This window comes from Nerophis ophidion, linkage group LG13, assembly GCF_033978795.1.
Source record: "Nerophis ophidion isolate RoL-2023_Sa linkage group LG13, RoL_Noph_v1.0, whole genome shotgun sequence".
Lineage (NCBI taxonomy): Eukaryota > Metazoa > Chordata > Actinopteri > Syngnathiformes > Syngnathidae > Nerophis > Nerophis ophidion.
The window spans coordinates 26,878,293-26,905,416 of NC_084623.1; the positions used below are offsets into that span (position 1 = coordinate 26,878,293).

Below are 27,124 nucleotides of genomic sequence, written 5' to 3' on the forward strand. Positions count from 1 at the left end.
TGGACTTTACTTCCGGCAGGAAGTGGAAACGTCACAGCAGGCTTGCTTGGAGGTTCCGCCTGTCGACAGACACAGAAGCTTGTCAAAAGTCTGATTTGAACGTTTGTACACAGCAGAAACTGGAAATATGGCTGGGCGGCTACCGGCGTGTGTCGTGGACTGTGGTACAGGGTAAGTCGTTTATTAAATGCTCACTCTTTCGGGTTGTAAACGTCTGTTTATGCAGGACGCTAACGCCACAGAATCAGAATCAGACATACTTTATTTCCTGTTTTAATACACAATTTAAACATATTACACTAAATGTGCTTCGACATGACAGCCAATTAATATTGGGTGCTTCTTGCTGCCGACATAATAAATGAATAAATAAATAAAACAATGTAGCACCTTTTCGGGGTCCTCAGAGTAATTTGCGCATGCGTAGCATTACACTTCCTCATTCATTCTTTTAGTCCATATATGGTTATTTATTGAATATTGCAGTTTTTTTACATTTAGTTTTTGTACATTTGGCTCATTTTTCGAACTATTTGTCCACAGTACTGTCTCGTGCGTCTTTGCATCCAGAAACGCTTTTTTTAATGAAGAAAACGTTGATTTAAAAATTAGACAGTATTGCACATAAGCATGTTTTTATACAAAAAAAACTATTCTCGCTGTGACGTGAATGTACTCATTAAAAATATGCTGTATGTCATCGTTGTTGTTATTCTTAACCTTATATTAGTCCTCTTAACTGGATTTGACTGAGCCTGCAAGCATGGTTTTGGAGAAGTTGCTTTCAAGTAGAGGCTTGAAGAAGACACTCCTTACATTGCATTCCTCAAAAAACATCACCCTTTTTCAATACTGTTAACCAGACTGTTCCCAAATTGGAATCTACAGTGTGCTATTTTAGGCCCCTTTATTTAATCATTTTTTACCTTATCACCAAACACTTAAGTTGCAGGATATTATTTCCAATATCAATACCTACAGTGTTTATTAAAAAACGGAAGTATAGTCAATGCAGTGGTTTGGTCATGTATTGCACATACAACCCCTTGCTTCTTCTTTTAAAACACTTTACTCCCAAAATACAGCAATAGAAATATGAAAAGTCGTTATACAGAACAAGCATTTTGGATAAGGACTTGGAGTGCATGAGAAAAGTGGCAAGGGAAATGTAGCCCTCTTTGGCCACATGTTCGTATTATGCGGTGAATTCAGGGCTTTCTTAATAGTAAAAAGTCATTAAATTGTCATAAAGCTAGCAAGAAGGAGTAAAAAGAGGAGGTTGAACATCTGGTGGATTTGTGCAAAAACAATAACCTTTGCATCAATGTAAAAAGATCAAGGAGATACTGGTGGACTTCAGCAAGGTCAGACACCACCATTCCCTCTTGCACATCGGAGCAGAAGCTGTGAAAATGGTCTCCAGCTTCATAATAATAATAATAATGGATTAGATGTACATAGCGCCTTTCTATTAGATACTCAAAGTGCTCACAGGCATCTTCGTACCTCACCTGGAGCCAAAACATTTCCTGTCTGTCAAGAAGGCACACCAATGTCTCTACTTCCTCAGGAAACTGCAGTGTGCTAGACTTGGAAGCTCCATCTTTAGGAGCTTCTACATGTGTGTGGTGGAGAGTACACTCAGCACCAACGTAACGGTGTGGCATAGTAGCTGCATGGCTGATGAGAGGAAGGCACTGCAGAAGTAACACTCCCTAAAATTAAAGAAACTAGATTCATTTAAATGATTAAAATACTTAATAAATAACAAATCAAATCATACAAACATAAATAGTTTTGAGTTTTTATGCAGGAATCCAAGACCCAAAATAAACAAACTGCCTCGTTAGGGATCATGAAGGCGTTTTAAAACACATATAAACATTACCATTTTGAAATTATGATGCTATATACACTGTTAACATTATTAAAACTTGCAAATGTGCGTCATTTAACAGATGCTTTTTCCTCCTCTTAGGAGGATAACTACGGCTGACATTTATTTTGCTTTGCGTTTAACTCCAAGTTCAGTCATTCTGCTTCCTTCTGCGGTGCTGTGGAGCAGGAAAACGTCGATTGTGATTGGCTGTTGTCACTGACATTTGCGCCATGTTTGATCGACCTGCAATTGATCACGATCATATAATCGCCCAGCCCTACTGTGTCCCAAATTATTTTGCCCAAGCAGTGACTGCATGATCCAATCTATCTCCTGAACCACTAACTCCACTAGTTGGCATACCCTTTGTAACTTAATATGTTATGTTTGTGGTGTAGTTTTGCATGTAAAAAAAAAAGTGGCTTCATTGTCTTAAGATGCCCTTCAAATATTATAGATAATCATATTTTATCAACAGTTGTTAACCATAGAATTAAATTGTCCGAGCTCAACTTCCGTTTTTCAGTGCATAAATATGCCGTCTCTGACTTGTGGTGTATTTCAAGCCTTTTGAGGCATGTTAAAGTAGGCTAGCTGGGACTGTTCACTATGGTCGTTCCAGATTTTTGCTGTCACATATTGTTTTTTTGGGTCCGTGCTTCTGTTATAGACCCATCATCTTGCATAGTGTGTCCTAATGGCATCACTTGGGATACTTGTTCATTGATCTCATGGTTTAATAGACAATAAGTGTTGTTTTCTACACCACATTTGAGATGAAGGACCATCAATAAAGTTTTACACATGATGTTTAATTTTCCTTTTGTTTGCAGTTACACCAAGCTGGGATATGCTGGCAACACAGAACCACAGTTCATTGTTCCATCATGTGAGTTTTACATTAACGTCACTAGTTCACAATGTGCCTCTCAAGAGATAATTTCTACTGAATTTGTTTCAAGAACGTGAATTCAAAAATTAGCAAAAAAAATTTCCCCATTGATCTATTACATACATGATGAAATCCCAGACTAACACGCTGCAGGAAAAGATATGAAAATTTCATATAATGCTTATTGTAACCAAAATTATCACGGTATTGTTGAATGTCACCAAAAAGTACTTATACACACACTTAAATCTTTTGACCAAGTTATTTTAAAAAAAAAAGTAAAATAAACTTAAAATTAATAGACACACTGTTAGAATACCCACTTCGTTTTGTGTTTCTAAAGCTTCACTGATAAAGTTTTAGTTTTAATGGCTAAGCTTTTATTGTTTTGAATATTGGTTTGTACTGGAGCACTTTAAGATGTATTTAAATGAAAAGTAGGTAACAAATAAAATATATTATTATTATTATTAGTATTATTAATTCTTATTTCCAACGGGTGTTGTCCTACTCTGTTTAGCGGTCCTTGAATGCTCCGTAAAAACACCTCTGTGGAAACAACTCTGTCTCGTCATCCTCAATCACTCAGGCTAAGAGCATAGGTTCAATTTGCATAATTGAACATCTTAGTTGCTCAGACAGCAATGTGTTTATATAAGTTTAGATTAGGGTATGTTGTTTCTTATTGGAGAAATATGGTAACATCTCTTGTGAGTGTGAATGTTGTCTGTCTGTATTGGCCCTGCGATGACGTGGCGACTTGTCCAGGGTGTACGCTGCCTTCTGCCCGATTGTACCTGAGATAGGCTCCAACACCCCCCGTGACCCCAAAAGGGATAAGCGGTAGAAAATGGATGGATGAATCTCTTGTTTTAATGTTAGCATTTAAGCTAGCAAGCTGGCGCAAGTCAGACTGTGTGTTTATCATAGTGCAGTTATCTATCTTGGTCTTTCGATAATATGAATTTAACACAGTAATAATAACCGTTGGGAGTTTTCTGCAGTAATTATTACCGTTTCTTGTTACATCCCTACTGCAGGTCATATGTGACTTGTATCTGATTTTTTCATGTTAATGTCAACACTACGATTACAATTTTTGTTATATCCGACCTAAGCCTCTTTCGTAAGGGAATATTAATGTGATCACTAAGTGTATTAAAATCCAACTCAGCTTTAATGGCCAAGTATAATTAACACACAAGGAATCTGACTTGGTAGACTGTGCTCTCTTAGTGTAAGAATTAAAGAAAAATACCAACTACGACGGCACCATTTCTACATACAGCTACAAAGTAAAACACAACAAAAAAACAAAAACATAAGGGGACTGCAGTCTGAATGACTGTGTCGCATGTTTCCGACCCATACGTCATCAAAAAGCGACAAACTTCATAATTCTTCACTAAAATAGATAGTCGTGAAAATAAATAGTGGACGAATGATCAGGAAACAAGCAAAAAGAGGATATTTTAGAACTCAGGTCAATGTTTTACCAGTTCAGGTTCCGAGTGCTTTCACACACGCTCCTCGGAACCCACGTCGAAGCAAATGCCCCACAAACTGACTGCAAAAATCCTCTTCTTTCTTAAATTTCCTATGCCAAATAATTTGGTTGAGAAAATGTTGACGCCGGTTGAACAAAATCCTTGAAATTGCCACAAATGCACCTGGACTGAGACCTACTAAAATTGAAGCCATGTTTACTTCCGTAAACACTTGGCAAGTCATGTTTTGTGAGCTAGCGGGTCAGCTCATGGATGCATTCCATTCACATTAGGCATACACAGAACTCACATATTTTTTGGAAAGGTGAATGACTCTTGTACATAAAAATATCTGATTTAACAATAAATCCCTATTTTGGCAGCATACCCATGAACATGTGCTCCATAACTGTTAGTCCAACCAAATAGAGATTTTTTTATCCTTGCTGACTCATCAATTTAAATGTGCTGTCAGGTATTGCCATCAAAGAGTCCGCCAAAGTTGGAGACCAGGCTCAGCGAAGGATGATGAAGGGAGTGGATGACTTGGACTTCTACATTGGAGATGAAGCTGTAGATAAACCCTCATATTCCACAAAGGTATTTCTTGCATTCGATAACTGACACCTTTCAAAAGAGAAACCAATCAGAGCTCTTTGAATTTTGTCATTTGGCTAATTCACACGCATTCAACCATTCCTGTCGAACTATGCTTCCCCTTTCCCTTTGTCCGACTTTGGCGTGTCCAAAATTTATAAAGCTACTGCCACATTTAGAACCAGTAATTGATGCATGGCCCACAGTTGATACATTTTGTACATCAACTATACGAAAAACAATGCAATGTAGTCGGGCTGAATTATCCATCCATCCATTTTCTAGGGCTACCTCATCGCAGGGCCAACATAGATAGACAGACAACCATTCACACTCACATTCCAGTGGGGGCATTGTCATGGTCAGGGATATTGTGAATATTTTTTTCTTGCGGGTATTGTTTTGTCATGTTTTAAAATTTTTGCTGCCTTTTTAATACCATAATGAAACACGAGCTGCACTTTGTACATGCCTGGTTTATTTACATACGTATATCTTTCTGCCGTCCCTGAACTTTGGAATTTAGTTTGGCAAATATGTTAACAGTCCTTTACATTAGAGCATGGGTGTCAAACTCTGGCCCGTGGGCCAAATCTGGCCCGCCGTGTAATTTAATTTGGCCCTTGAGGCAATATCCAATTAACATTAGAGCTGGCCCGCCGGTACACCGCATTCACCGCTAATACTCATACTTGCCAACCCTCCCAATTTTCCCGGGAGACTCCCGAATTTCAGTGCCCCTCCCGAAAATCTCACGGAGCAACAATTCTCCCAAATTTTTCCCGATTTCTACCCGGACAACAATATTGGGGCCGTGCCTTAAAGGCACTACCTTTAGCATCTTCTACAACCTGTCGTCATGTCTGGTTTTCCTCCTTACAAACAGCGTGCTGGCTCATTCACATAATATATGCGGCTTTTACACACACACAAGTGAATGCAAGGCATACTTATTCAAAAGCCATACAGGTCACACTGAGGGTGGCCATATAAACAACTTTAACACTGTTACAAATATGCGCCACACTGTGAACCCACACCAAGTAAGAATGACAAACACATTTTCGGGAGTACATCCGCACCGTAACACAACATAAATACAACAGTACAAATACCCAGAACCCCTTGCAGCACTAACTCTTCCGGGACGCTACAATATACACCGCTTGCTACCAACAACCGTGTGTCGCAAACCGAGCAGTTAAAAGGCCTGAATGGTTGATTAATTCACTGTTACTTTATTTTCAAATGTATTCGCCTGTGGAAAAAGTTAATGTTGATATTTACCTCAGAAGGCTGCAAATAGAAAAGAGGCATTCAATTTTTCATTTAGATTTTTTTTATATACCATTGATGTTTTTTCGTTTGTTTTTTTTAAGTTGATTTTGCACTATTAACTTATATAAGCGTTGCTTGTTCCACATTCAGTGTTAAAGCAAATCAGTGTAGCGAACTGAGCAATAATTAAGGTTTTTTTCATGCACTTTTTCTTGCTACTTCAAGGCTGGAATGTTTTATTCATTCATTATTATTTTATTTTCAAATTCATTATTAGCCTGCGGAAAAAGTTTGTTTTGATATTTACCTCAGAAGGCTGAAAATAGAATAGAGGCATTCAATTTTTATTAACATTTTATTTGATATGCCATTGATATTTTTTATTTGTAACTGGATTTTGCATGTCACTATAAAATTATATAAGCCTTGCTTGTTCAATAGTCAATGCAAAACTTGTTTGGGTCCCTATTAAAAGGTTAAATTGTTCAACCTTGGCCCGCGGCTTTGTTCCGTTTAGAATTTTGGCCCACTCTGTATTTGAGTTTGACACCCCTGCATTGGAGGGTGCGTGCATGTCAAATCAATTAAATGAGACTAAGAATTATTTAATAGCATTTTTTGAAAGTTAATTGCGCCCTTCTTTTTCTTGTTATCTCTTTTATCAGCACTCTATATCATCACTGATTAAAGCATATTATTTTAAGTCACAAAAAAGGTGAAAAAAGTCCAAATGCATCAATACCTCCTGACCTGGTGCTGTTATCAGGACGGTGAGGTGTGGACGCTGTTTTGCTTGTCTCCTTGGGAGTCACACTAGCAGCTATCCTGCATGCTAAATAGAATCTGTAGACACTTTTTCCATCACGCGCCAAGGTTTCTCTCCGGGCCAGGGAACGTGGTCGAACAAGGGTGTCCCATTAGTGACGTGCAATTGGATTGTGGCTGTTTTTTATGGCCCCGAAAAACCACCCATCAAAAATGGGTACATAGAGCTAAGGGCATCATGTAATGACAAAAAGCAGAATTTCCAATACTAATAGTGAACAAAAACATAAATATTTTTCTTTGAGCACAGGAAGTGAACAGACATATTAGTAATTTCTAGATATATTAGTAATTTCTGGAATTTGATGTAAAGAAGGGAAAGGAGTCAATACGCTTTCCTTCTTTCTACTTCCTTTCGGACATGTTGAGCTATAAACTTAAATGTTGTAACTCAAAATACTATCACAAATCAATACTTCCCTTTGGATTCAAATAACATGCAGTTAATGCATGCTAGAACCTACCAAAACAGCACAGTTTAACATGCAACATGCCTTTAAAAAAAAAAAAAAAAAAAAAAACTTTGATAAGAAAAATTGTATGACAAACATTGAAATAAACTTTTGTACAACAAGTGAAGTAGTTTTTTGAAGTAATGTAATACAATTTTACAACATGTACCTTGGCAGGTGGACTTTTACTGTATCTCTTTCCAGCTTCTTCTCTGTCAAACAAATCATCAGCAGTTTCTCCATATTTTCTTGGATAAATGTCTGCCATTTAGATATTATTTCAATGTCCTTGGCTGGCATTATCGACTCATTCTGCTTCAGTATGGTGCAGAGTTACGCTCCAACTGCTTCACCAAGTTTGAGAGCGACGAGCTCTGTCATCTTTTTTTTTTACGGAGTTCTTCGTGAGATTTACTACGCTAACTAGAGATGGGTAGGTTCATAACCTAAATATAGGCTCCCAAACTGATGCACAACAATTAGCTGAAAAACAGTTGTATCCCAAAAATGCTGTCTTTCTTTGTTAAACTAAACCTACCGTAAAATAATTGATTATTTTTGTCTTTGTCAGAGGGTAAAGAAAATCTGCAGATGGAAAAATTTAATTTTATATTCTGGCCGATATGGCAATTTATAGAGGTGGACCGTAAATATCGAACAGACAAATATCTGGCTGATATAAGATATTATGACATCATAGCAATAAATCAGATGACGTCAAGAGACAGCGACAATACCTGATTTAAAAAAATGCTCCAATGAAATTACCCAAACTCTGTTGTAGGTGGATTAGGGTGAGCAAATCAACTACTTGTTTCCCCTGTTAGTCTGTCATAAATTACCCCTGAGCTCATTGTTAATAAACATGGCATAGAAAGCGTGGGACTTTGTCACTGTTTCAGAAGAGGCCTTTTTGTTTGCTATTTGTAGCACATGATCTGCAAACATTCCATGAAGAGGTGTTTGAGCTTCAACACATCAAACCTTATCAAAATCAGAATCAGAAATACTTTATTAATCCCCGAAGCGGAAATTAAAATTTTCAGCACAATCCCATTCAAGATCAAACATTACAGGGAGACAGAACAGGATCAAGCATTACAGCGAGACAGAGCAGGATCCCTGATGGGTCTGCCAACTACTGTTTAGTATGGTTCATGACCTGTTTATTAAATGCATATTTTGATATCAACAGTGGCCAATTCGTCATGGGATTGTGGAAGACTGGGACCTAATGGAGCGCTTCATGGAGCAAATCATCTTCAAGTACCTTAGGGCCGAACCTGAAGACCACTACTTCCTCCTGGTGAGACAATGAAGAAAAAAGAAAACAATGTCAACTTAAAAATATAAAGTGTAAAAGTCGCCTATTGAATTAGTAATCAATATGGGATTGCTTTAGCAAACACTATCTCTAAATTATTGATTTTGAAGCTTGCAAACATACAATCATTTTTGTATTTGCATAATTTCACTATCGCTACGATGTACTATCAAAAATGCCATAATGTAGGATTATGTTGATCTTTTTAAGACATGATATTATCAAACACAAACAGAACACATGTTACAATGTGCTTCATGTTGTGCATTGTTTCACATGCGTCTTTCCAGCCAGGTGGGGGCGCTGTTCTGTGAGTAAGAGCTTTTTCCAACAGAATCAGAAATGTTATTTTATTCAAAGGTAAAACCGTATTATAAATGATAATATACTCAATCTGTGGTCATGTTTTTACTGTAACAGATGGTCCTGAGCAACATCAAATCGGGTATGCATGATAATTTTACTCAATATGATCATTTCAGACCTCTGGTAAGATCATTTGTCCATTCCAATCTGGCAACATTGACACACTTTCCATTACTTTAGTTCAGTATCTGAAATACACAAGTTCAAGATTACGTTATTATTTTGTCTTCTAATTTATATAAAGTGAATATTGATGTAAAAAATGACAGCAATACTTACACATAGAAGGTGTCTCCTGTGCAGGTGAGCATTCTTAGCTTCATTTAGCAGCCAAATGGTATTAAAAATAAAACCTAAAATTAAAATTAAATAAGAACATTAATAAAACGCTAATAATTAATAATTAATTAATTAATAAAAGGCTTCACGGTGGCAGAGGGGTTAGTGCGTCTGCCTCACAATACGAAGGTCCTGCAGTCCTGGGTTCAAATCCAGGCTCGGGATCTTTCTGTGTGGAGTTTGCATGTTCTCCCCGTGAATGCGTGGGTTCCCTCCGGGTACTCCGGCTTCCTCCCACTTCCAAAAACATGCACCTGGGGATAGGTTGATTGGCAACACTAAAAATTGGCCCTAGTGTGTGAATGTGAGTGTGAATGTTGTCTGTCTATCTGTGTTGGCCCTGCGATGAGGTGGCGACTTGTCCAGGGTGTACCCCGCCTTCCGCCCGATTGTAGCTGAGATAGGCGCCAGCCCCCCCCCCCCCCCCCCCCCCGCGACCCCAAAAGGGAATAAGCGGTAGAAAATGGATGGATGGATTAATAAAACGTCACACACTTTTCCTGTTCAAACATGTTTCTCAAAGCTTTACAAAACTCAAACTTCTGGATCCATAGAAAGCTACCAAACGTAACTAGCAAAACAGAAGCAAAAGTGGCGGTTTTAAAGTGAAAGTTTTTGCAATAAGAGCCTCCACATTAAAGTGCATAAACTTAAAAAATACTTAACATTTACCGTCAAGTCTATCTATTGTGGTTCAAATTCATCCTAGGCAAGCAGCCACAAAGAAATTAAAGTATGAAAATCACTGTACATGCAGACTGTCACAAGTGTGAACATTGAGTCATTGAAAACCTAGTGTTAATCCAGTCAATATATATCTAAAAATATATACTGTTTAATTCCGCAAACTTGCTTATCACTTTGGTGTTTACATGTTTACATTTGTTTTTATATTAAATTATTTGGTTAAAATTTTTTTTTAAATAAAAAGGTACAGTGAAACGCCAAAATTAACAGTACCTATGCTTCAACCTGTCCAAATTGTAGTACATATCTAAGGCTTTGGTCGCACTGCAGGGTAGAATGTCCGATTCAGATTTTTTTTGTCAAATCTCATCTTTTTATGTAGTCGTTAATATTACAAAAAAAAAATGCAATGTCTGATGTGAACTCAATCTGACCCGCATGCAGTCATGACATCACACGTGCTGCACTGTTTACGGCAGTAAAAATGACTCATTTTTGTAGGTCTTGTGTGGGCGAGCAGTCGGTGACATGTGGGGTGGACCATTGATGTGAGCTGCTATATATTATATTAACATGTTATTTTTGCCAGTTTTCTGCTCATTTGTCAACCATTTATTTTACCTCCGTCTATTTTGGGTAAGAATGAAGAAGTTTAAAGCTTTTTGATGACATATTGGTCGGATTGGATGAACGCAACACGATCATTTAGACTGCAGTCGCATCGGATGTATATCTGATTTATATCCACATACGAACAAGACCTTAGATAAGGTGCAGTTTATTTATTCCCTGTATGTTTGTGTTTTATCCCTTATACATTTTCAGACTGAGCCTCCTCTGAACACACCGGAAAACCGAGAATATACAGCCGAGATAATGTTTGAATCCTTCAATGTACCAGGACTGTACATTGCTGTGCAGGTCAGACTTCTATGCTGATATCATATATGAACAATGCTGAATGATATCCTTTTTTACCTTAATCAGAATGGCAACGTTTTTAACGTGTGAGTGACGATGCAGTATTGTGTGTTTGTGTGTGTCTTAGGCCGTGCTTGCTCTTGCAGCCTCCTGGACATCCAGACAAGTGGGAGAAAGAACATTGACAGGCACGGTTATTGACAGCGGGGATGGTGTCACCCATGTCATTCCTGTAGTGAGTCATGTTCATTCATACTGCCTCTAAAATGTGTGTATTTTTCCAGTCTTGCTGTTGTGTCTGTGCGCGTATGTATACGCTTCTTTACCCACCCGGCAATTTCCAGGCATTGGAGATAGTATCGGATCCGGTGACGTTGATAGGTTTTCAATGGAGTGAGTCTTCAGGACCCACAGGTGGTTATTTAAGGGGGTCCCTGAAAAAATGGGTATTATTTTTCTTAAATGTGTAGTGTTACATACCATTTGATAGTGGTATGGTATAATATAACTATAATTAAGAGATAATTTGTGTTTAAAATGTATTTGAAATTCAACAATTTTTTAAAATCAAAATCTGAAATATTTATTGCAACACAACTGTCACATTGTCATGACATATACAGTTCAAATAAAATAGCATTTTTGTACAACATAAGTAGCACTAAAATAAATGACGAAAAATCAAATAAACAATGGGTACCCAAATGCATTATCAATAAGTGTTGATTTTTACACATAAGTGAAAAATTCTCAATTACAATGGATGTGCCTTTTTTGTTGTGAGTAGTCCAAATGTTGTGCAGACCTTTGTATGTGGTGATGAGCCACAATTGCAGAAAAAATAACTTGCTGGACAGGAAGATGCAGATGGTAGATGCACTTATTTTGTATCAGGTGCAGTAGAGGAGACGGAAGTGTACTATTCTGATGATCTTTAGTAGTCCATCCATCCCTTTTCTACTGTTGTCGCTTTTGGAGTCGCGGGGGGGTCGCTGGTGCCTATCTGAGCCTCATTCGGGCGGAAGGCAGTGTACACCCTGGACAAGTCGTAACGTCATTGCAGAGCCAACACAGTTAGACAGACAACATTCACACTCACATTCACACACAAGGGCCAATTTAGTGTTGCCAATCAACCTATCCCCAGGTGCATGTCTTTGGAAGTGGGAGGAAGCCCGAGTACCCGGAGGGAACCCACGCAGTCACGGGGAGAACATGCAAACTCCACACAGAAAGATCCCGAGCCCGAGATTGAACCCAGGACTGCTCAGGACCTTTGTATTGTGAGGCAGATGCAGTAACCCCTCTACCACCGTGCTGCCCCATCAGTAGTAGTGAAAGCAGAAAATACGGTTGCAATAGTATATTGACCAGCAATGGCTTTTATATTTTTCTTCAGTGACATTTTTGCATTTTCCTTTCCCTTCTTACTGGAAAAACAGGTTTTTATCTCAAGAAGCATGTATGCAAAACAAAACAGCGACCGCAATTTAATGTCATTTTCATCAGTATGTTTTTTTAAAATTTAATTACAGCATGTCCCCTAAGGCGATCACATATGTGCTGAAAATATGCACAGAGGGTTGAAACATTGCTTTTCTGGTCTGCTGAGAACAAATTTTATTTTGCTATTTATTCTGATTTTAAATACAACTTGTTGTTCGCAATGTATCTTTTTTAATAGAAAATTGAGGTGCATACCCAGGATGCAATGATCATCAGTTTACTGCGTCCTTTTATGTTTGAATGGGCCAGGGACGAAGGAATCTAATCCATTATTATTAATCTAGTCAAGACAGCCAAAAATTTGAACACAAAACACATTTTATAGATAATTTGTGTATTTTTACATGCATAAAACAATGTTAAATACACATGATGAATGAAATGTATGAATGAACATTTAACACCACTTTTACCTTTGATTGAAGAGCTGCCTTTAAGTTCTCTATTTAATTCATAGGTTTTCTCCCCTTCCTTATCAAAGTGCTGGAACCTGAAATTTTCTTCGATCCCATAATGGATTATTTTGCCATCGTACTCAATAAAAAAAGTAAAGAAACTGAATCACCAACGTGCAGATTCTTCGTTTGGACACTCCATTCCATGGAATGATATGCGGGCAAACAGACTGGTTTCCATCCATCCATCCATCCATCTTCTTCCGCTCATCCGTGGTCGGGTCGCGGGGGCAGCAGCCTAAGCACGGATGCCCAGACTTCCCTCTCCCCAGCCACTTCGTCCAGCTCTTCCCGGGGGATCCCGAGGCGTTCCCAGGCCAGCCGGGAGAGATAGTCTTCCCAACGTGTCCTGGGTCTTCCCCCTGGCCTCCTACCGGTCGAACGTGCCCAAAACACCTCCCTAGGGAGGAGTTCGGGTGGCATCCTGACCAGATGCCCGAACTACCTCATCTGGCTCCTCTCGATGTGGAGGAGCAGCGGCTTTACTTTGAGCTCCTCCCGGATGACAGAGCTTCTCACCCTATCTCTAAAGTAAAGTTAAAGTACCAATGATTGTCACACACACACTAGGTGTGGTGAAATATGTCCTCTGCGTTTGACCAATCACCTTGATCACCCCCTGGGAAGTGAGGGGAGCAGCGGTGCTGTGCTCGGGAATCATTTATGGTGATTTAACCCCCAATTCCAACACTTGATGCTGAGTGCCAAGCAGGGAGGAAATGGGTCCCATTTTTTTATAGTCTTTGGTATGACTCGGCCGGGGCTTGAACTCCCAACCTACCGATCTCAGGCCAGACACTCTAACCACTAGCCCACTGAGTAGGGTGAGCCAAATGGCGTAGGAAACTCAGAGTAAACGGACTAGTTTGTTGAACGTAATGTTTGGCCGTTTGATAACTGAGTCTGTACACTAAAACTGGGACAAGATTTTGGTGAAAATGTCAGTTGAAACACAAATTATACAAAAAGTAAGGTACCACTTTGTGTTTAATGTTTTCAAGGGATTACAAAGATTGCTATCCTTTGCAACCCTTTTTTGTCAGCTAAATTGTTAAATTTTTTTCTTTGATTCAGGCTGAAGGTTATGTTATTGGGAGCTGTATAAAGCACATTCCCATCGCAGGAAGAGACATTACTTACTTCACTCAGCAGCTTCTCAGAGAGCGGGAAGTGGGCATCCCACCAGAGCAGTCACTGGAGACAGCCAAAGCAGTCAAGGTATGTCAGTTTTTTTTTCATCAAAAATTATCTTTTTATTTATTTCTCTATTATTAAGCTCTAATACCATAGTTTTGGTTTTCAGTTTTTTTTTTGTTTCAGTCCAAGCAGAACTTATATTGTTTCCTTATGACAACACTTGATAGCACTCATGCTCAGTTCAACTCATACAGTAGCTGAAAAAAGTATAACCCTCACATTTAGGTAACCTTATTTTTACCTTCTACTGGGACAATAGACCAAACCTTGATATAACTTAGATTAGTCAATGTACAGCTTGGGAAAGAGTGGAGCCATTATTGTGTAGATAGCTTGAAGACATGTATTGAGACTAAGTATTTTGCACAGTGAACCAAATAGTGTAATCACTGCTGTCTTGCACCAGTCTTCATCCTTTTGGACATTGAATCAGTTGTACTGCTTGTTGTTTGTGCACACCTTGCACTCCTCCACCTTGCACTGCCTTCTTTCCTTTCTTCCTTCTTTCATTACCGATTTTCTTTGTGGTTCCCTGCCTGCCTTTCTTCCTTCCTTCCTTCCTTCCTTCCTTCCTTCTTTCCATCATTTTTGCCTTCGTCCAAGCATTTATTTCTTCTTCCCTTCCTTCCTGCCTGCCTTGGTTTCTTTCTGCCTTGTTCGCTGCTTATATTTCTTCCTGAATTGCTACCTTCCAGTTTTCTTTCCTTTCTTCATTCTGCATGATTATGCCCCACAGGTGTATGCTCTAAGACGTTCTATTACCTTCACCTTCCTCAGTGAGGTACCTGTCATCATTTGAAGTGTGTTTTGACTTTTATCATGATAGGAAATGGGCACACCACCCATTTTCCATGCTCGACTCCACAATATCACAGCATATGTTGGAATTCATGTTTCCCCCAATGAACCCCAGCTCCCCACTGCTGGTAGCACTCATGGAGCCCCTGCCTATCACGCTACCACCAAGACCCAATTATCCTGCTACTCCCTTGTGTTCCCAGATATTTACACAATGTCTTTGTGTTGACAAATATTCTTCAATTTGTATACACCAGCTGTACACTGGTGATATAGTGTTGTCATGAGAAAGCTGTTTATACAGTCATAAAGATTTAGTTTCAACAAAGTGGTGACTAAAATTTTACAGAGAGTGCTAGATTGTCATTGTAAAATCAAACGTTGACAAAATTTGACAGATTTGAACTAAATCATCTTCAAAAATGTTGTAGAAAAGTGGTTGAGTGTAAACTGAGGCTCAAAAAATATGTAAAAAATTCCTGTTTCTCAATTCAAGTGTTGCTGAGACAGTCATTGACCGATATGTAAAAAGAAGGAACAGATGTAGATCTTGTGTTGGCACCTTTTTTGCATTCGCTCAGTCTTCTTGTTTTGTTTTTTTTGTGCAATTCTAAGGCTGGTATAAATGTTGCTTCCCTGGCAGGAGCGCTTCAGCTACGTGTGCCCAGACCTTGTCAAAGAGTTCCACAAGTACGACACAGACGGCTCCAAGTGGATTAAGCAATACACCGGCATCAACAGCATCAGCAAGAAGGAGTTCACCATTGATGTGGGCTATGAGCGCTTCCTGGGGCCTGAGATCTTCTTCCACCCAGAGGTTAGTGTATAAAAAACTGAAGGAATTACAATTTAATACTGTGCGGTATCTCCGTTTTTTTACGACCCACTTTTCATCCATCCATCCATCCATCCATCATCTTCCGCTTATCCGAGGTCGGGTCGCGGGGGCAACAGCCTAAGCAGGGAAACCCAGACTTCCCTCTCCCCAGCCACTTTGTCTAGCTCTTCCCGGGGGATCCCGAGGCGTTCCCAGGCCAGCCGGGAGACATAGTCTTCCCAACGTGTCCTGGGTCTTCCCCGTGGCCTCCTACCGGTTGGACGTGCCCTAAACACCTCCCTAGGGAGGCGTTCGGGTGGCATCCTGACCAGATGCCCGAACCACCTCATCTGGCTCCTCTCGATGTGAAGGAGCAGCGGCTTTACTTTGAGTTCCTCCCGGATGGCAGAGCTTCTCACCCTATCTCTAAGGGAGAGCCCCGCCATTCCACTTTTCATATTAATCAATTTTTTGGGCGAAATATACTACAAAGGGTTTGCCGCTATTTTGTTTAGTGCTCCGGTTATTATACGGCCAAACATGGCGCGTAACAAGCTTGTCCGTTTCCCCGCGTGTCATTTAGCGCAATGGACTGTCCAAACAAAGAATCCACACGTTAGTTACTCAATCGCTGTACTTTTTTTTACTGAGTACGACTACAAAACATTCCACCATGGGACCCAAGATGTTATAATCTGTTAGGACTGGACCTCCATAAAACAGCGGCAACGGTGATTTGTTTCCGTATAATGCTCACGTAGAGCCAATCCACACACAAAACACAAAGTACAAAAATAAAGACTCAGGACGTCATCTACAGTACATTCGGTATTCACATTGCATCACTTTTTCCACATTTTATTATGTTACAGCCTTTTCCAAAAATGGAATACATAATTTTTTTTCCTCAAAATTCACAGAAAATATCCCATAATGACAATGTGGAAAGGTTTTTGAGTGTTTTTTTTGACAAATTTATGGAAAACAAAAATCAAATTTTTTGCATAAATATTCACAACTTTTGCTGAATACTTTGTTGATGAACCTTTGGCAGCAATTAAAACTCTTTGAATACAATGCCACAAGCTTGGTACAGCTATCTTTAGGTAGTTTCGCCCATTCCTCTTTGCAGCACCTCTCAAGATTCATCAGGTTGGATGAAAGGCGTTGGATTTCATCCTGTATGTCTCCGTACACTGTTGCATTAATCTTTTCCTCTATACTGACTATTTTCCCAGTTTCTTCCACTAAAAATCATCCTCACAACTTGATGCTGTCACCACTATGCTTCATTGTAGTGATGTTATTGGCCTGGTGATGAGGGAGGTCTCTCTGGTTTCCTCCAAACATGACGCTTGGCATTCACACCAAAGCGTTCCATCTTTGTCTCATCAGACCAGAACATTTAGTTTCTCATTGTCTGAGGGTCTTTCAGATGCATAATTGGATAATTATAAAATCTTTTCAATAGCAGTTGGAATTTTTTAGGAAAATAGTTAGTCAATTAGCGGATGACACAACTATTATTTCTGTGCCTAAAACTTAACATTTTTTGATGGAGTTATTGTTGTCTACAGAGATTGCTAACATTTTCACAGCTAAGATAAACAAGTACGGCACAGCTAAGATAAATGGGTATGGTGATAATGGACACCCTTGAGGAATGTCCTCTATTATCAATAAAAAAAACAATTCAAAAAGCACCAATAATACTTAATTTACATTTCATGACTTGAATATTAACCAAGTATTAGTGATATTGTTTATATTAACTCAGAAGTCGTGATCATTACCGTGTACGCCAGTGTTAACATCATCCAGTAGTAAGGTGCTTTCTCGCTTAACTCCTGAATGTTTATTCTACATCATAAATCATGCCTTTCACCTGGATAATAGGACAAGGATGTAATCCGACATGTTGGTATACTTTGACAGTTAATTTAGACCCCAAAATGGCAAGAACGACTCGAAAAGAGGCCTGATTCCACCCCCCTTTTCTTCACGAGGATTAGGAATAATTTTTCATCTAAAACGGGAATATAACAAGATTCTATTAGTCTGCATCCTAATGACAGCAGACATTGCACAGTAAGTATGTTTGTTGGCCCTCAGGACAACTACAGCAGGGGTCACCAACGCGGTGCCCGCGGGCACCAGGTAGCCCGTAAGGACAAGATGAGTAGCCCCCTGGCCTGTTCTAAAAATAGCCATGAATTGATTAACGTGAACCCCGACTTAAACAAGTTGAAAAACTTATTCGGGTGTTACCATTTAGTGGTCAATTGTACGGAATATGTACTGAACTGTGCAATCTACTAATAAAAGTATCAATCAATCAAAGCTCAAATAGCACACTTACCAGTGAGCTGCCTCTATTTTTTTAATTGTATTTATTTACTAGCAAGCTGGTCTCGCTTTGCTCAACATTTTTAATTCTAAGAGAGACAAAACTCAAATCGAATTTGAAAATCCAAGAAAATATTTTAAAGACTTGGTCTTCACTTGTTTGAATAAATTCATTCTTTTTTTTAAACTTTGGTTATAACTTTCGGGAAGACAATTTTAGAGAAAAAAAGCAACTTTAAAAATGATTTTAGGATTTTTAAACAAATATACCTTTTTACCTTTTAAATTCCTTCCTCTTCTTTTCTGACAATTTAAATCAATGTTTAAGTTTTTTTTATTTTTTTTTATTGTAAAGAATAATAAATACATTTAAATTTAATTCTTCATTTTAGCTTCTGTTTTTTCGACGAAGAATATTGGTGAAATATTTCTTCAAACTTATCATTAAAATAAAAAAAAAATATTTTGGCAAATCTAGAAAATCTTTAGAATCAGATTTAAATCTTATTTCAAAGTATTTTGAATTTCTTTTAAAATTGTTGTTCTGGAAATCTAGAAAAAATAATGATTTGTCTTTGTTAGAAATATAGCTTGGTCCAATTTTTTATATATTCTAACAAAAGGCAGATTGGAATTTAACCTATTTAAAACATGTCATCAAAATTCAAAAATTATTCTTAATAAGGAAAAATTACTAATGATTTTTCATAAATTCTTTTTAAAAATTTTTTCAAAAAGATTCGAATTAGTTTTTCTCTTTTTTTTTCGGTTGAATTTTGAATTTTAAAGAGTCGAAATTGAAGATAAACTGTTTCAAAATTTCATTTTCATTTTTTTCCTGTTTTCTCCTCTTTTAAACCGTTCAATTAAGTGTTATTTTTATCATTTATTCTGTACAAAAAACCTTCCGTAAAAAAATAAAAAAATGTACGACGGAATGATAGACCAAAATACCCATTATACATATATATGTAGATAGATAGATAGATTTATTTATTAAAGGTAAATTGAGCAAATTCGCTATTTCTGCCAAGTGATTTAACTGTGTATCAAACCGGTAGCCCTTCGCATTAATCAGTACCCAAGAAGTAGCTCTTGGTTTCAAAAAGGTTGGTGACCTCTGGTCTACAGTGAGTAGAAATCGGTGCTGAAGTAGAAAAAAATGAACATTGTGATGCGTTTTTGAAATGAATGATTAATATGATTAAAATACGTAAATATTAAATGTTATTATTAATATGCCCATTACTACATTGCATATATAGTTATATCATATATGTGTATATATATAAAAAACCTTAATGGATGCTTGGATGCTTTAGGTTCCACTGTAAGGGGACTTTTGATTTATTTAATATTTAACATGCATAAAAAAAGATCTTATTGTGAATGATAGGTAAAATTCCCCTAAAAGTGCAGTTCCCTTTTAAAAGAGCCAGCTATGTTTTCTTCCCAGTAAACACACTCTAAACCTATCGCATACAGTATATATTTTGACAGTTATGTCCGTCTTTTAACCCAATAAGAAGACACATCTTGTCACATGATGTAAAAAAGCAAATGGAGTAGCTATTCACTTTGTCATGACCTGTCTCCACAGGTATGACTGCCTATTGTGTTACCTTATTTTCTGTATTTCTTTCCTGTCCAGCGCTCTTATTTTAGTTCCACATTCTGTCTGGCTCCAGCACTCTGGCTTGAGGGCTGTCTCCCTCACCTGTCCCTGATTAGCAATCTGGGCACACCTGTTCCAGGTTGCCAATCAGGCTTCTTTATATGCCAGCCTACCCTGCAGACTGTGATAGATCGTTGTATACTGTGCTTCATGCAAACTGTTAGGGTTTCATGTTCACCTCCCTGTTGCACTATTTGTATATTAACTAAATTTCCTAAATTCATGTCATTTTCTGTCCCCGCATCTTGGGATCACAACTAATGCAGCGATGCGTGTTTGAGACACAAATTGTGTTAAATGTTTAGCTTTGCTCTTCCTTATCATGGTCTATACATGTTTTTCTTTTTGGTTTCCTACTATCTTAGTTCGCCAACCCAGACTTCACCCAGCCTATCTCTGAGGTCGTTGATGAGGTCATCCAGAACTGCCCCATTGATGTCCGGCGTCCTCTGTATAAGGTAAACTGGTATTAGTTTGCACCACATAATGACGTATCTATTGAGTTAAATTAGAAAAAAAATTTACTTTAAAACTGGAAAATCAAGTTTTGAATTATAAATTTATGGCAAAAGTCTTAATTTGGGAGTAAAATATTTTAAAAGGTTTTAAACTTAAAAAAACCCTGTAAAAATTAAAGCTCTATATTATATCCATATCAGTCATTTCCCATTGCTCCACAACCAGCTCTCAAAACGCTGACCAGGAAGAAGCATGTTTCACTTTGTCATTTGAGTCACTTTTTTTTGGTCAGAACGTTGTTTTGTCTGGAGGCTCCACCATGTTCAGGGATTTTGGTCGCCGTCTGCAGAGAGACTTGAAGAGGTCTGTGGATGCCCGACTCAAGATTAGCGAGGAGCTGAGTGGAGGCAAACTGAAAGTGAGCTTTGCTACATTGACTGCAAGCACCGACAGTTGGAGCAATAACATTACTGCTCACCTCTAACATAAAAATATTTTATATAATCCTTTCAAATTTTCCTCAGCCCAAGCCAATTGATGTTCAAGTTATCACTCATCACATGCAGAGATATGCCGTCTGGTTTGGAGGATCAATGTTGGCATCGACTGTAAGTCACAATCAATTTATTATTCTTTGTAGTGAAAGTTCATCCCCCATCTATCCGTGTTACTTTTTACACTCCCTCTAGGATTTCGTGGGCTTTTTTTGTGATTGTTGCGGTCGCAGGTTTGCAGTTGTTGCGTTTTTATAAAGTTGCGACAAAAGTTGCCTTGTTTTGAGACTTATTTTTTTCAATTACATTAAATCAACTTGTGATTTCCTGAATTTGCCACAAAGGCTTTATGTGTTTCCTGTAGCCTTAAAGCACCAATAGAATGGAAGAACAAGTTGACTCTATATGCTTGATTGTTTCATTGTATCTAATAAACCATATCCAATTATATTTCTAATCAGCAAAGTATGTGAAAATACAGTGTAAACATCACAAAAATTCCACAATTTTGATAATACCTTGCTCAACCTCTGCACTGAGCCCAATGCTACATTTCCCCCCTCAATCACCCCTAGCACATTTGAAATAAGATCCTGGTTTGCCCTCAAACTTCTTCAATTCAAACAGTAATAAAACCATATTCCCATCGGTACAAAATCCACACTTTCTAAAGTCCAAAGTTTCCACCTAACTATCGAAAACTCCCAACTGATCACCACCCCGTAGGTCAAGAGTCTGGGTGTCATCTTGGATAGCACACTGTCATTCCAATCACACATTAATAACATCACTCGCTCTGCTTATTTCCATTTCCGCGATATTAACCGGCTGCACCCCTCTCTTGCTGTTCATGTTGCCTCCATCCTTGTTCACAGTCTGGTCACCTCCCGTCCACAGCCTCCAACTAGTCCATAACTCTGCTGCCCGGATCATAAACAACACACCCTCATTCCATCACATCACACCATCCTACAAAACCTTCACTGGCTCCCTGTCAGGCAAACAATTAACTACAAAATCCTTCTCTATCCCTTTAAGGCCATCCACAACTTCACCCGTCCTTATTTATCAGCCCTTTTCCACATCGTTACTCCAGAACGGGAGTAGAACTTTTAGTCACTCTGCTCCCAAACTCTGGAACTGTCTCCCACCTGACATCTGCAATATTGACTCCCTTCATACATTTAAATCTAGACTCAAAACCCACATTTTCAAAATTGCATACTCACTGTAACTGCCTCTACACTGTTCTTTATTTGTTTGTTAAATGTTGATTTTAGCTTTTGTAGTTTTTATCCATCCATCCATCCATTTCCTACCGCTTCATTATATTTTAATTATTGTATCTGAATATTGTAAAGTGTCCTTGTTTTTTTAAAAAGGCACTCATAAATTCAATGTATTATTATAATTATTATTTTCAGATGGCCTTTTAAATATTCCGCTCCGAATGTCTTTGGCAATTTCCGTAGATTTGGTGTGCGATGATGTCACGACAGGAACGCTTCTGCACTTTGACCATATCAGCCGATCAGTCATACTTGAAATATGCAAAAATTAGAAAGAGATGTGCTTCCTATCATTCACATTCCTTATGTAAGACATGAATACATATGTTTCTATTTTTTTAAGTATTCTAAGTTATAAATAAATTTAAAAAAATCAGCCAACAATTGAACCAATGGGGGCTCTAGTCGGCCCACAAAGCCCCCTTAATAACCATCCAAAACTCGCCATTAATACTCTATTTACATATCGTGACCTGAATATTGAATATTTTGTAGTTAATTGTTTGCCTGACAGTGAACGAAAACTAGTGAAGGTTTTATAGGATGGATGTGATGGAATGGGGGGGGTGTTGGTTATGATCCGGGCAGCAGAGTTATGGACCAGTTGGCTGTTTGGCAGCATGGTGGACTGGGGTTAGTGCACCTGCCTCACAATACGAAGGTCCTGAGTAGTCCTGAGTTCATTCCCAGGCTCGGGATCTTTCTGTGTGGAGTTTGCATTTTCTCCCCGTGACTGCGTGGGTTCCCTCGGGGTACTTTGGCTTCCTCCCATCTAGGGATGGCCGATATTGACTTTTATTAATATCGCGATATTTTTATGCCATATTGCGATATACGATATATATTACGATATTTTGCCTGGGCCTTGAATGAACACTTGATGCATATAATCACAGCAGTATGATGATTCTATGTGTCTACATTAATATATGCTCATTTTAAACTTTCATGCAGAGAGGGAAATCACAACTAAGTCAATTGACCAAAACTGTATTTATTAATTTCCCTTCATTCTCTCACGGGTGACTTTTTAAATGAAAGAACAAATTAATAGTGTTGCTACCTTTTTGTATTAACACATATTCCGTACAATTGACCACTAAATGGTAACACCCGAATAAGTTTTTCAACTTGTTTAAGTCGGGGTCCACGTTAATCAATTCATGGTACAAATATATACTATCAGCATAATACAGTCATCACACAGGTTAATCATCAGAGTATATTCATTGAACAGCATATTGCTGTTGTCTGCTGAATATTTTCCCACTTGGAGTCAAACCACCGCCAGATGATGGACACCCTGCTCTTTATGTTGGGCATATATTGTTCTTCCTCCATTTGTGATCAGTTTCGCACCATCTCTCTCTTGTATTGTCACAAGCTCCGCTCGCTCGACCTGGCTCAGCTAACGTTAGCCATGCTGCTACCTCTCTGATCGGCGAGACCTATGACGCTAGACTTGCGAGAGTATGTGACGTATGTAAGAAGGCGGGCTTGTTTTCGGTATCCGTCAGAATGAGAGACGAGGAGGACTAAGAAACGCCTGTTGTGTAATGCCCGCAGCTGAATACAACTCGACCTGCCTCAGCTAACGTTAGCCAGGCTAACGTTAGCTCTCAGCGAGAGCATATGACACTAGACGCGCGACAGTATGTGACGTATGTAAGAAGGCGGGCTTATTTTACGTCTCTGTGAGAAGGACAGACGAGAAGGAGTGAGACACGCCTGTAATGTAATGCACGCAGCTTAAAGCAACGGTGTGAGAACATATAATCGAATATTACGATATAGTCATTTTGCATATCGCACAGAGACAAACCTGCGATATATCGTATGTATCGCCCAGCCCTACTCCCACCGCCAAAGACATGCACTTGGGGATAGGTTGATTGACAACACTAAATTGGCCCTAGTGTGTGAACGTTGTCTGTCTGTGTTGGCCCTGTGATGAGTTGGCGTCTTTTCCTTTAGCCCGGATGCAGCTGAGATAGGTTCCGCGACCCCAAAAAGGGACAAGCTGTAGAAAATGGATGGATGGACCTGAATATTAACCAAATATTAGCAATATTGTTAGAAGTGCTAACACAGAAAAACTATTTTTTTGCAGCGCATTGATAGCAGAGAGATAACTAGCTAATGCTGCTCTACTGTGAGCCGGCCGATGTCTTGCCGCTGCTGCATCGCGTCTTGGCTTGTCAAAGTTATTCTAGATTATAAATGCTGCCTCTCATCTGGATAATAGGAGTAATAAGCCATTATTCTAGAAGTTGTTCATCTATGACATTCAATTTATGCCAGTTGATGGAGACAAACTCATCCTCTTTATATTGAGATAAAAGAATATAAGGTTCTGGATCATATATATATTTTCCCCCCAAAGTAGTCGTCGACTCTCACAAAGTCTGCTTTATTTGCATTGTTGTTAATGAGGAAGCGATTTGTGGTTCCCACCTCTACGTCACGGACCACGTGACTTGCTTGCTCATTATCTCTAAAAATGGCTCGGAAATCTCCATGATATTGATATTATTTTGATCATATCCATTTACTTGATAACTTTTTAAGTCTTTTGGTGTCATAAATCCTATATAAATGATGTTAGCTTCAATAAAGAGGGACCTTGCTTTTCCATTCCACATTAACTAACCTAAAAAAGCACAGCATTTCAACAACAATTAAAAACAAATTACTGTATTGTGTTTCCTCGCCACTTTGCAGTTCATTTACTGCGGTCTCAGTGCATTTCTGATTTAAAAGTACCTTTGAGGACATTGAGATTTTAATATCCATTTGATTTTGTTGTTAAAATTATGCAGGTTGATGCCATGTTTTAAGAGCATAGGAAGTGTTAAGTGTTTGTGAAAACTGTTTGGTCTATGTGGAGGTCTTTTAAAGACTGCGTAAATTCACTTACCAGGGGGCTCAGAACATAACCTCTGCGATAATCGAGGGGGACACTATTGATGATATACTTGTTTTATGCCACACAACCTTAATATAGTCACTAGATGACAGTAAAAACACACACCCTGGATCTCATTGTCAAATTACTTTATTGTTTAATTGAATATAACTAATAAAAGTAATAATTTATCATATTTACAGAAAAAAACACCACCAAAGGTTTCCTTACTGTTCGTTTTCTGCTCTGTCGTCCACATGCTGCAGACATTTTTTGTCTTTATTCTACGCTTGAAAAGTGTTTGTCCATCGACAATGAGAGCTCATCGCACTTCAAAATCTCTAATGTAAATGCTGCCTCTTTGTAGGTCAGCATGCAAATGAATATGTCATTGTCTCGCCCTGCATAAATAAATGTTAAATATATAAATGCATGTAAACTAGGAAGGCTGGACACCAGTGTGTTGCTAAATGTTTACTACATTACTCCAAAGGCTCAGTGCGGTAGACAGGAACAGGAAATAGGCCTGAGCTACACGGGAGGATGAGATTTGTGCTATTTGATTAATAAAAAGTTAATATATTGTTACAAGTTGTCCCTGCTTCGTCTACACAAGAAACAAACTTAAGTTGACACGCTCAGACAAATTCGATTGGGGAAAACAACGCTGATTGACCAAAATATCTGAGGGACAAAGCTGCAAGGCCGCACATACTTTGCAGGGACCGGTTGAATATGTTTAAATTTGCGTGATCGAGAAATTGCGAATTTCTGGAGGGACTGCTGTTGGCACACATTTGATGATGGTAATTTATATTTTAATGATTGTGTTACCCCTAACTTTGACTATTGTTTCACAGCCTGAGTTCTACCAGGTCTGCCACACCAAAAAGGACTATGAGGAAATCGGACCGAGCATTTGTCGCCACAACCCTGTGTTTGGAGTCATGTCTTAACTGTTTGACCAGCAGGGGTACAGGTGCATTTCTTCTTCCAACCTTTGGTTTCTTTTGAGGAAAAAAAAAACAAGAGAAATGGTTTTACAGTTTTACTAAACCATTTGCAAATTTTTGATGCTTTTCTACTAAACGCCACGCAGCGATGACTGAAGACCATGGAGATTATCATGCAGTCAATATCAGGTGTGCCTGTTTATATTTTGTGCACATTTTTAATGTACATCCAGGATGAAATTAAGGGTTTAAAACTATGAAATGTATAAGCAAGTTTGAACTAAGGGTCCAGCCTTCATTTTGCCAATCCTCCTAGTATTCCCTTTGTTTGTCCAACGTATCTGCTTTCACTTCAAACGATGATGCAGGACACAAAACAAGGACTGACCGGCTAGAACGAGGAGTCTGCATGACTGTAAGATCAGTATTATTTGATCAAATTGATTTTTAATAGTTAATATCAAATTATGGGGGGGAAATGGGATTTAATGCCTTACAACATTCCAATAAATGCTCATTTTTGTCAGTTTGCTGTTGTTGGTGTTTTATTTCAGTACTCATTCCGGTTTAATCACAATTCCGTTGTCTGGTATTTGTGTCGATTAGGAAATGTATAAAATATAAATAAAGTGCCAACCAAGGACAACATACAAAACTTCAGGAAAAGTCAAGAACTAATAGACTTGGCTTCTGTCATGTCTCACACTTTTGTCAAAGAGGGTGAACGATAAGCACTCACCCGCTCAGATTTTAGACAAAATTAGCATATTCGGATGCTGAAAACGTGTTGTAGTGATCAATTAGGAGAGGATTAAACTACTTTACCAAGGGCTGAACCCATGAAATTTGTGTTTCGGAAGGCGAAATGTGCGATATGCCTGTCAATGCTAGTGCTAGTGGTCTTTGCAGAACAATCAGCCACCACATGGATTACACATTCAAATTTACCTGGCAAAATAGAAGATTCCTTATGCCAACATTCTTACTGACCGTAATCACTCTTGTAGCCAAATCAAAGGAGTAAAGTTGCTTTAAAAAAAGCGCTATGATCCACCACAAGCTACCTCTTTAACATTCATAAGAATAAAACCATACGTTTCCTCAGTTGGCCTGTTTCTACGAACTACAAACTACTAGTACTACATTAATCTGCTTCTATTTGTTTGCCATTCATAAAAATGCA

General features: G+C 38.5%; 1 protein-coding gene across 1 annotated transcript; it reads left to right on the forward strand.

Moving 5' to 3' along the window:
* LOC133564379 (actin-related protein 3-like) lies at nt 1–26,467 on the forward strand. The gene is made up of 12 exons (XM_061918635.1): nt 1–171; nt 2,713–2,768; nt 4,734–4,858; nt 8,606–8,716; nt 10,952–11,047; nt 11,175–11,282; nt 14,083–14,226; nt 15,647–15,820; nt 20,207–20,299; nt 20,593–20,718; nt 20,825–20,908; nt 25,849–26,467. Exons 1-12 carry the CDS (start codon nt 128–130, stop codon nt 25,942–25,944), a joined length of 1,257 nt encoding a protein of 418 aa, XP_061774619.1. The 5' UTR covers nt 1–127; the 3' UTR covers nt 25,945–26,467.
* The last annotated feature ends 657 nt before the right edge of the window (nt 26,468–27,124 follow it).